General features: G+C 40.8%; 1 protein-coding gene across 1 annotated transcript; it reads right to left on the reverse strand.

The window, feature by feature from the left end:
* Window positions 1–1202: 1202 nt before the first annotated feature.
* Window positions 1203–2114, reverse strand: LOC109237240. Its single transcript, XM_019403520.1, has 3 exons — window positions 1821–2114; window positions 1648–1769; window positions 1203–1533 (listed from the first exon to the last, which is right to left on the reverse strand). The coding sequence occupies exons 1-3, from the start codon at window positions 2112–2114 to the stop codon at window positions 1203–1205; spliced, it is 747 nt and encodes a 248-aa protein (XP_019259065.1).
* Window positions 2115–12147: the final 10033 nt, after the last annotated feature.

The raw sequence follows: 12147 nt of genomic DNA on the forward strand, positions 1-12147 counted from the left end.
TTTTCAAATCCTGCAACTCTGAAACTGTTTCTGCTACTTAATGTTGTTCTGATTTAACAGGCTTAAAATCAGTAGGCAAACTGATAGGGCCATTACTTCTGAGTTTATAAAACAAACTGCCTATCTTCTATGTCTTGATATTCACTTAGACATCATGTCTTAGGATACCGTTTAACAATACGGCCCTTATTTGTGTTTGAGTCGTGCCGCTTATGTGCGTTGTTTGTGGAGGTAAACTTGGGCCTCTAATTGCTTCTTTTCTGCCTTATGTGCTAAGGTCCTATTTTTTCTTGCCTGTCGCCTTAGTATTTTCTCCTTTAAACCTTAGGGGTCTGTCTAGAACTGCCTATAGGTAAAGGTCCTAAATTTCCTCTAGGACCATTAAGAAGGGACGGGTAACAGCACGCAATAGAGATCACTAACCAACACTTGCTTTAATAACCACTAAGGGGGTGGAAAGGGTAGATATTGGATATGATGACTACGCACTAATGTCACGTGTAGCCCCTCATTGAGGAGTGTTTACCAGACATTGTGTGGGGTGATCCTGTAGGCTAAACAACCTAGGACCCTCCTTTCCCAAATCCCTTCTGTTTAAAACCTTGTTTATATGTATACAACTTGCTCAAATCTTTGTCTATTATCTGAGTCATACAATATCCAACCTGCTCTTATTTGCAATTATGTGTATAAAAACTATTTGTTTGACTAATTCATGAGTTAAGTTCGGTCGGGACCCACCGTTGTGGACCGCGATGGTGCCTACCACCTTCCCCTCAAGGTTATTTCGAGCCCTTACCCTAAATCTCTGGTAATGCAAACCAATCCAAGATTTAATCGCTCTAGGTGCCCTAACTCACCGTAATCCGTTAGGTGGCGACTCTTCAAATACCCAATTCCAAAAAGGAAATGAGTTGTTCCCCCATGAATGTCGAAACCCGGACTTTCTTCGCGGAGGAAAAAAGGGGGCGCGACACCCACGCCACACTTTATATTGTGGAATGTCCCCATGACACACAAATAAAAAGCAAGAGGTAAAGAAAACTTCCCTGAACATCTAGTCGGGGTTTGAGTCGATGTTGGGCTCCATCCCTCGTGCCCAAACTAATCACACATCCATGCGGACAACTTCTTCTTGGCCTTCTTTGGGTACACCCCACACTTTTATTTCTCACTCACTGCAGCCTTCTCTTTCGCACCCTTCATTTTCCATACTCACAGCTGGTTTGTCCTTTTGTGCCCCCTTTGTTACATCCATCTTGAAAGTCAGTTTCCTCACCCACTCTAAGAATGAGTTTTCTCTCTTGTATATCTAATATAGCTCTACCTGTCGCCAAGAAAGGTCTTTCAAGAATGAGGGGGACCTCCTTGTTCTCTTCCATATTAACCACTATGAAATCCACAGGAAATACAAACTTATCCACCCGAACTAACACACCTTCCACTATCCCCTCGGATGTTATAGTCGTTTGGTCTGACAGCTGCAAAGATATGGGTGCATACCTTATCTCTCCAATCTCCTGCTCCAATTTCCTGTAGATCGATAGAGGCATTAAATTAATTGAAGTACCAGAATCACATAAGCATTAATCAAAATTAATAGTTCCTAAAGAGCAAGGTATGGTGAAACTCCCTGGATTTCCACACTTTTGTGGGAGTTTATTTTGCAATATTGCGCTGCAATGCTCTGTGAGCTTGACCACTGAGGCTTCCTCTATTTTCCTCTTCTTCGTAAGGATCTCTTTCAAGAATTTAGCATAAGCAAGCATCTGTGAGAGCACTTCTATGAATGGTAAGTTTACATGAACCTATTTCAGCACATCTAGAAATCTCTCGAACTGCTTGTGCAACTTTTCTCTACTTAGCTTTTGGGGAAAAGGTAGCGCAGTCATATGCTTGATCGCCTCAGGTTCCTCGCTTCTCGAGTTTTCTTCCTTCTTCTTTTTGACACCACTTTTCAATTGCTCCCTGCTTTCTTTTTCATGTCTCATATCTTTTTGAATTGGAGTGAGATCTTTCAACACTTGCCCACTTCTTAAGGTTACAACATTTACTATTTCTTTGGGATTTCTTTCTATATAAGCCAGGAGTGTTCCTGGGATCCTCTCAGACATTAGAGTAGCTAAGTGCCCAACCTGTATTTCCAGGTTTCGAAAGTATGTACCCAATTATTTGATAGCTGCACCATGGGCATCAAGCCTCTCATCTGTCTTGATAATGAAGGCCTTCATAAGATCTTCCATGCTGGATTGATTCGGCTGTGGAGACTGATATTGGTGCCTCTGCTAATTTTGAAAACCTGGGGCTCCGTGTTCCTGAAATCTGGGCTTGTTTTGTTGCCATGCATTTGCAGTCTCCCCAGGTGAACTCCACGAAAAACCGGGGTGCCTCTGACCCATTGCATTAAAATAATAGTTTCCTACAACATTCACTTCCTCAGTTGAGGCTTGACACTCATGAGTAGGGTGTCCCCTTCCACATATATCACAAGTTGCGTGAGGTACATTTTGCATCGAGGCTACAGTTAGTTTCCGTATTTTTTTAGCCATAGCATCAAGTTGTACTTGCACATATATAGTAGCATCAACTTGGTGAACACTAGTTGATTTTCTTCTTTTCGCACTCTCAGAGGGCCACTGATTAGCATCTTCGGATAACTCATTAAGAATTGTAACTATCTCCTATGGAGTCTTCTTCATCAAGAGGCCTCTGACTGCATTGCTCAATGTTCTATACGAGGCTGGTGTTAATCCTTCCCAAAAGTCCTGGAGTTGCATCCAGACTTCAATTCCACTATGTTGACACTTTCTAACTATCTCCTTAAACCTCTCCCATGCTTCAAAAATAGTTTCAGTCTCTTTCTGGGAGAAGTTATGAATTTCTCTTCTGAACTTGCCCGTCTTAGCCGAGGAGAAATATTTATCAAGGAATTTTCTGGTCATCTCCTCCCATGGTCTAATTGATCCATTGGGCAAGCTTCGAAGCTACTGCTTCGTATCATCTTTAAGTGAAAAGGGGAATACCCTTAAGTAAACTGCATCTTGTGACACCCCATTGTATTGAAAGGTATTCATAATCTCCTCGAAGTCCATTAGATGCATATTTGGATCTTCGTTCATTTTCCCTCTGAAGACACAGCAGTTCTGAATGGTTTGAAGCAACCTTTGCTTTAACTCGAAATTGTTTGTTGTAATTGGAGGTGATCTAACACTTGATAATCCTTGATAGTAGACTGGCCTGGCATAATCACCCAATGCTCTACCAGGCTTGGGTACCGCATTCTTGAACTGGTCTTCACTCAAGGGTCGATTTAGATTGAATCTTCGATCCCTATTGTCTTCTATGGTTTCCTCAGCAGCTCTATGGGCTGCATCAGCTGCCTCTCTTGCAGCTGCCTCTACCTCGTCGTCACCATTATTAGCCATGTGTTCTTGGGTTAAAGGTTTCCCCAAGAACTTTACGGTGAACTCTTTCTCCTTCCTCGGTTTCCGCAGATGTTTTTCCAATTCCGGTTTGTAGGGTATTACTTCTTTAGAAGAGGATCATGTCATACACCACAGACTTAGCTTGTTGCCTGCACACGGAGGAGAAATCCGTAAAGAACAAAATAAAAGTAAAAATAAAAAAATAAATTCCTGAATTAGTACTACACACTATTGATTGTCAATCCCCAAAAACGGTGCCAAAATTTGACGAGCGCAAAACACACACTTAAATTATGCTCGCTAATCAAAGATAGTCTAGTATAATATCGTATCCATAGGGATTGGATTTAAACAGTATTCTCGTAGTTTCTAGCTTGATTGCTTTCCAGGAGGATCAACAATTGAGATTTATATGATTAAGAATCGAAATTAACTAAGAATCTACAGCTATTGACTAGTGACTATCGAGACAAGGAATAAGCAAATAAAGTTATCAGTGGGAGAAGATATGGTCTTGACAGGATAGGTGCAAGATAATTGTTTGGGATCTAACTCTAGATAATTCACTTCCAATGTTCGAGTGAGTCTCACGAATTCACTCTAATATTAGTTCAAACACTCAGCAAAAACTTCTCTCTCGATTAAGTCTTAACCTTACGAGATGAACTAATTTAAGCACTGTGAAGATATGCAAGAATGCGTAGTGGATCGGTCTTTAGGAAAACTGTCACGACCCTAAACCGACCGGTCGTGATGGCGCCTCTCGTGAAGACAAGGCTAGCCGACACAACACCCATATTAACCCTTTAATCATTAAGAGTCATTTTTAAGCCTTTAGTTAAACAATATTTCATAATATAAGTCTGAATGAACAGTGCGGAAATAACATACAAGCCCAACATCGGGGTGTCACTAGTCATGAGCATCTACCAAGGGCTAAATACACAAAGACGATCAAAAATGTACTAAGTACAGAAATAAAAATGAGAGGAAGGAAGCTATGCTGCGAACGTCGTGCAGCCACCTTGCTAACTCTGATGACTCCGCGTCTGAGCAACCAACACCCGCTACCGGGTTTTGAAATACCTGAATCTGCACACGAGGTGCAGGGAGTAATGTGAGTACTCCAACCCAGTAAGTAATAAGAGTAAATAAAGACTGAGCAGTAGGAAAAAATGAATCCACATTTAGAATAAACTCAATAAGCACAACAGGCTTTCAAATCAGAATACGAGTCAATCGTCTCATTTAAAATCTAGCTTTTGGTATAAATCATTTGAAAATACTTTCCAACAGTTTTCGTAGGGGTTCAACAGCATTTATAATAAAAGAGATGAAAACCATAATCGGCCCCTCGTGCAAAACGTAGTTCGTAAACAGCCCCTCAGGCAAAACAGGAATCATAAACACCTCTTAACATAAAACTCTCAGTGGAAATAACCAAGCCAAATCAGTGAAAAAATACCAAATACCTCATAAAAACACCAGCTAAAATGAAAGTTGTTTAAAGACATTTGTTCAACATTTTCAACAGAGGCTCAGTATAAAGAGGAGTGAAAACAGCAATTATATCAACAAGCCCCTCGGGCAAAGCATCACTCATATATGTATATATGTATATGGATCGGGCTGCACGCCGCAGCGATATAGCGCTTGGCCTGTAGGAGCCCCTCCGGAGTCTGCACACCCCCAGTGAGCGCCGTCGACGAGATATATGGATCGGGCTGCACGCCGCAGCGATATATGGATCGGGCTGCACGCCGCAGCAGTTACTATATGGTACTTATTGAGTGTGAGTGCTGAGCGTGAGCGCTGGCTGATGAGAGTTGAGTCTCGAGTGACTGAGAGGCTGAGAGGCTTGCCCGAGGGTGAGGAGATCCATATATATATATATATATATATATTGCTACGGCGTGCAGCCCGATCCATAGATATATATAATCCTCACAGTCAGGCCCTCGGCCTCTCTCAGTCATTAACCTCACCATCAGGCTCTCAGTCTATCTCAGTTATCAACCTCACAATTAGACCCTCGGTCTATCTCCGTAATCAACTCACGATCACTCGGACCATCAGTAAAACAGGGAACTCAACCCAAACAGTTTTCACATTTTTTTTAAGAATATAGTGATAAGGCCAGATTTAAGCAATAACAGGTAAAACATGACTGAGGATATGCTTTCAAACAAAAGAGTGTGGAAAAATAGTAAAAATGCCCCTAAGGGTCTCAACAAGTCGACACAAGGCCCCAAACATGGCATACAACCCAAAATATAATAATATCCAACAATTAGCTATCAAATACGCATTAAAATAATCATTCGGGATGGACTAAGTCACAATCCCCAGCGGTGCTCTACCCCACGCTCGTCATCTAGCGTGTAAGTCACCTCAACATTCACCACGATGTGTAATCCGGGGTTTCAAACCCTCAGGACAGTATTTACAATCATTACTTACCTCAATCCGAGCAAGATCCTACTCCGAAATGTCATTGCCCCTTGAATTGGCCTCCAATCGACCCGAATCTAGTCACAGTTAATTCAATTCAGTCAAACTAATTATAGGAATTAATTCCATATGAAAATACTAATTTTTCCAACAAAATCCGAAATTTAACTCAAAATTGCTCGTGGGGCCCACGTCTCGAAATCCGACGAAACTCACAAAATCCGAAATTTAACTCAAAATTGCTCGTGGGGCCCACGTCTCGAAATCCGACGAAACTCACAAAATCCGACAACCCATTCAACCACGAGTCTAACCATACCAAAATTACTAATTTTCGATAACATTTCGACCCTCAAATCCTCAAATATATCCAAGAGGGTTTTCAAACTTTTCCAACTTAAAATCACCAATTACATGTTAAAAATAATAATGGATTCGGGTAACCTAACCAAAATTGAGTTAAGAACACTTACCCCGATGTTTTTCTTGAAAATCTCTCGAAAAATCGCCTCACCCGAGCTCCCTTGGTCCAAAAATGGAAGAGTGAGACGAGTTTGGACTTTATTCTACTGCCCAGGGATTTGTTCTTCGCGTTCGCGGTCCTCCTCTTGCGTCCGCGAAGAACAAAATTTCCAAAAATCATTTTTCAAACTCTTCTCGGACAGCCTCTAGTATAATGGCAATAACTTTTGCTGCAGATGTCCAAATAACTATTATAATATGTTTCTGGAAACTAGATTCAACATTTTTGAATCATCTCAAAATTCATTGTAGATTGAGAGATACGAGCCTCCGAAGTAAGACCTGCGCAACAGAATTTCTTCTTCTTCGCGAACGCGAGGCTCTCTTCGCGAACGCGAAGAACAAAATCCCAGAAGCCAAATCCTTCTTCGCGAACACGAGGGGACCCTCGCAGACGCGAAGAACAATACCAGATACCAGCTTCAGCTATTGAAAAACAGCCCGAAATGATCCGAAACCACCCCGAAACACACCCGAGGCCCTCGGGACGTCAACCAAACACGCCAACATATCCCATAACATTATTCAAACTTGTTCCAACCTTCGGAACGCTCAAAACAACATTGAAACACCAAATTTGCATCGGATTCAAGCCTAAGAATTTCAAGAACTTCCAAATTCCGTTTTTGATCAAAAACTCAACCAAACCACGTCTGAATGACCTGAAATTTTTACGCACACGTCATAAATGATACAACGAAGCTACTGAAACTTCCGAAATTCTATTCCGACCCCTATATCAAAATCCCGCCTATCAACCGGAGAACGCCGAAATCTCAATTTCGCCAATTCAAGCCTAAACCTTCCACGGACTTCCAAAATGCATTCCGATCACGCTCCTAAGTCCCAGATCACCTAACGGAGCTAACCAAATCATAAAAATTTTGATCCGAGATCATATACAAACATGTCAAATCTTGGTCAAACCTTTCAAATTTTAAGCTTTAAACTGAGAATTGTTCTTCCAATTTCATTTTGATTAATCCTGAAACCAAAACCGACGATTTACATAAGTCATAATACACCATACGGGGCAAATCATGCCCGAGAACTGGCGATCAAAGTGCAAAAGCTCAAAACGACCGGTCGGGTCGTTACTTAAACCTATTTTGATTATTTTCCTAATCAGGTTTAATCAACGATTCAACTAGCCTCTTTCGATTAGTTATAAGAATCTATGAACTCAACCCATGATATAATGCAAAGATATCACAAGTTATGCCTCTTTCAATTACAAGAACAAGTGAATATAGATGCAATAATTAAATCTTCCAAAAACGATACAAATACATAAAAGTAGAGTTATAATCCACAAACAATCATCAATACACCAAATCCATCAAAACCCAAAAGGAACTACTCCATAGACACGGAAAAGTTCTTCACAAATGTAACTAAAATATATGAAAACATAAATTCAATCCAAACCCGGATCTTGAGTGAGGAAGAAATGATGAAATCCTTGTGCTTGTGTTCTTCCAACTCCTCCTTAGCCTCCTCAGGTCGAAAATGTGTCAGAAGTCCCGAAAATGGTGTTTTCCCGTGTGTTTAAGCCATCCCCAAATAAACCCCAGACGAAATTACCCTTTATAGCAGAAATGGGAATTCACTCTAGCATTTTTGTGCTACCGCGTCGCACCCTGCGCCGAGCCATGCTGCGTGCTTGTGGGAAATTTCAGAACAATACTCGAAATCATTTTTGGGCACAATTTGCACTGTCGCGCCGCCCCATGTGGCACGGCTGTGCATTTTTCTTAGAGTGAGTTTGTTTCTTCAATTTTTGACATCCGGACTTGGTCCTCGACCCCCGAACGCGATCCCGATTTAATCCCTTGGGTTTCTACTCAGACTTCAAAGATCCAAATAGCTCGAATTAGCTCCGCAACATCTAAATAACTCGGAACGCTCCTACAGGGCATGAAATACACAGTAAGTGCAAAAACACTACCAATTAAGGCTTAACACAAGTAAAGTGTAGTGAGTTAGAGTGCAATAAGAGACTAAAGCACAGGATTATAGCCTACCATCAGTCCTCGCCTGCTCGGAAACACCCTTCGTGCCATGAACACATGATAATATAAAAATAATGGCACGACATCGCCCTTCGCGCATTTACTCTCATCCTCACATGATAATATAAATGAAATGCCACGGTAGTATCCTTCGTGCATAATATATGAACGGCACGACATCACCCTTCATGCTTTATACTTTTTCTCACATGATAATATAACTGAAATGGCATGACATCACCCTTCGTGCTTTACACTCTTCCTTACCAAGGACATGCATATCAATGACAAGCAAGGTAGGAAGCATGAATAACGTCAAGGAGAGTGTTTAAGCGAATATCCCAAATGCACATAAATCACAGCTTTCCAAGCCAATAACAATTCAATAAACCTCAAGAACCTTATTGTACAAGTATCTCAACAAATCTCAAAAATGATCTTCAACTCAAGTATAGAATCCAATATCTCAAGAATAACGGTCGTAGCGATGCATTTATGATTAAGTATGCCGACCGAATTTAGCACATTAATAGTTTCACAAAAGTCTGTCAAATTTATATCATGTTATAATAACCAAATCATGGTTTCTAGCATTTAACTTCATATTGATATTAAATCTAGAAGTCAAGTAAAACATGTGCAAGAAGGTCACACATTCCAACAGTTACCCAATAATCGTATGATCTACCCCCGAGCGTAATTAACCCTGGCACATACATATACGCTCGTCACCTCATATATGTATCACCTCCGCATGTAGCAAACAATATCATTTAATAGGAAAAATTCTCTCAACAAAGCTAGACAAGACACTTACCTTAAACAAGCTAAATCAATACACTAGAAACGCTATCCCGCGCAACTCAACTTCCAAACGGCTAGAAACTAGCCAAAAGCAACTCAAAATCATCAAATAATGCCAAAGGCAACAATCCCAATCGATAAAGGTCGAATCTTTACGCAAATTAAAAAGTCAACTCGGGCCCACACCTCGAAACCCAATAAAACTCACAAACTGACAACTCATTCCATTACAAGTCTAACCATACCAATTTCATTCAATTCCGATTCTGAATCGATGTTCAAAACTCGAAAATTCAGTTTCAAAAATTTTAGACAAAAACTCCTAATTTCTCTTTCAATTCGTCAACCAAATGCCAAAATTGTAGATAGCATTATAAAATATAATCAAAACCGAATAGAAAGTACTTACCCCAATCCTCGTGGTGAAAATCCTCTCCAAAATCGCCAAATCCCGAGGTCCCCAACTCAAAATATGGATAAATGGTCTCAAAGGTCCGAAATTGGACATTAAATCCACTGCCCAGGCTTCCTTCTTCGCGATCGCGGGCATCCCTTCACGATCACGATGAACAAATTCTTCAACAACAATTTCTAAACTCTACTCAGATAGCCTGTAATGTATCAACCATAACTTTTTGTACAGAACTCCAAATGGCAGATTGTTTGATTTTTGACAACTAGACATAAAGGGCTACAACATTTATTTTTGGGTCACCTCCAAATTCCTTATAGATTTCAAGATATAAGCATCCAAAGTCAGCCATGTGCAGCAAAAAATCCTCCTACGCGATAGCGAAAAGGCTTACAAGATCGTGATTCACAAGGCCCCAAACTGCAGTTTGCTCTTCGCGAACGCGACCAAATGTTCGCGATCGCGATGCACACCTCTGTAGCCAAAAACCAACAACTGAAAATGGCCTAAAATGATTTGAAACCACCCCGAAACTCGCCCGATCCCTTGAGGCTCCACGCCAAACATCCACACAGGTCTAGAAACATCATACGAACTTGCTCGCGCGATCAAATCACGAAAATAACACCCGAAACCATGAATCGGACATCAATACACATGAATTTTGAAGGGAGTACTCAAGAACTTCTAGAATTACAATGAAGTGTCCGAATGCTATTAAACCAACTCCGAAAGACCCCGAATTTTGCAGGCAAGTTCCAAATCATAACGCCGACCTACTCGATGTTTCAAATCTCACTTAAAAACATCAAAATCACAAATCTCACCTCAAATGAATTTAATTAAGTTAATGAACTTTCAAAATTCAAAACTAACGGCAAACAAGCCTAAACACCTCGGATTGATCTCAAATTTGGCACACAAGTCATAAATGACATAATGGACCTACTATAACTTCCGGAATCTGAATCCAACCCCGATATCAATAAAGTCAAACCTCGGTCAAACCTATGAACTTCCAAACCTTTAATTTGCCAATTTTTGCCAAATAGCACCAAAACGTTCTAGAAGCTTCCAAATGCAAACCTGGCATACACCTAAGTCCAAAATCACCATCCGGACCTACTACTGGAACCATCAAAACTCCTATCCGAGGTCAAATACAAAAAAGTCAAACTTGGTCAACTATTCCAACTTAAAGCTTCCTATTTAAGAATCATTCTTCCAAATTCATTCTGAATAACTTGATGACCGAAACCAACCATACACGCAAGTCATAATATACCGTGTGAGGTTTCTCAAACCCTCGCAACACCGAACCGAGTGAAAATGCTCAAAACGACCGATTGGGTCGTTACAATCAACCTCATTGATCTCGGGCATGTTTTCATCCTTATTATATTATAATATGCTTCCTGCTCTTCATGACGTACCATGGTTTATCCTTGGCCATTTCCTTATGGTACGTAGGTGGAAACCAAAATTTATTGCTTCCTCTGCCCAGCTAGCTTACTTTGCCATTTGGGCTCGTTTACCAGAATTAAATACGAAATATTACGATCTTCAACTCTTAAATCTAGTAGGTAACAAACTGGTCACCTACTAAAAATTGACGTCTGCACCTCATCCACTACATGAGGCCGATATGCTCGTATTTGATTTAAGTCCCCCCTTGAAAACCCACTAAAAACACATGTCTACATTGGTAATCACAAGCAACTAGTTATGTATGAGGGGCTAAATGTCCTTTGTATCCGTTGTGGGTTCTGGTCACAACACCAAGGTTTGTCCGTTTCATGCTCCACCTCTAGAAACAGCTGCTCCTCTATCTCTTTCATCACACCAAACGGCCAACTCTACTATTCCTAACGTGTTGGCTATTACCTCTGAACCCCATGGCAAAAAGTAAAATTTTCATCCAAACATCATGTACGTACGGGTAAAACTATCCCTCTACATCAACGACCTCTTCAACAAGTTACTATGGATCAGTGATTGGAATCATCACTCCTCAATGATGGAACAACCTCTACAGCTTTGGAGGCACCCCAAGCTACCCCAGGTAAGTCTTCAAACCTACTTCTCCCACAAAAGACACTTCTAACCCCCGTTTTTTTTAATCCCACTAACCTATCATTACTTACCTCAATGGACGAAATTCCAAAAATAAATCAATTAAATAACCTATCTATTACCAACTTTAAGACTACTTCAGTAACTAAGCCCAACTTACTTACTAATACAAACATTACAACCTCTAAATTAACTAATATAATTTCCTCCTCCCACATTACTACCTCACCTACACTCCCAGCCCAATCCACAACTCCTGGGCTTGCCTATGCCACAATTACACACCAGAACCCCTTAATTGTAGAACCTACCCACAATTGTCCAACCCGCCTCAAGCCCAATGAGATACCAGCCCACCATTCCCTCCACCGCCATCCCAGCAAATATCTCCAAAACACCAGCCACCCAACAAATTCTCGTCCTCCACGTCCACATGTCATACCCCCAT

The sequence above is a fragment of the Nicotiana attenuata genome, unplaced genomic scaffold (assembly GCF_001879085.1).
Source record: "Nicotiana attenuata strain UT unplaced genomic scaffold, NIATTr2, whole genome shotgun sequence".
In the NCBI taxonomy this organism is placed as follows: domain Eukaryota; kingdom Viridiplantae; phylum Streptophyta; class Magnoliopsida; order Solanales; family Solanaceae; genus Nicotiana; species Nicotiana attenuata.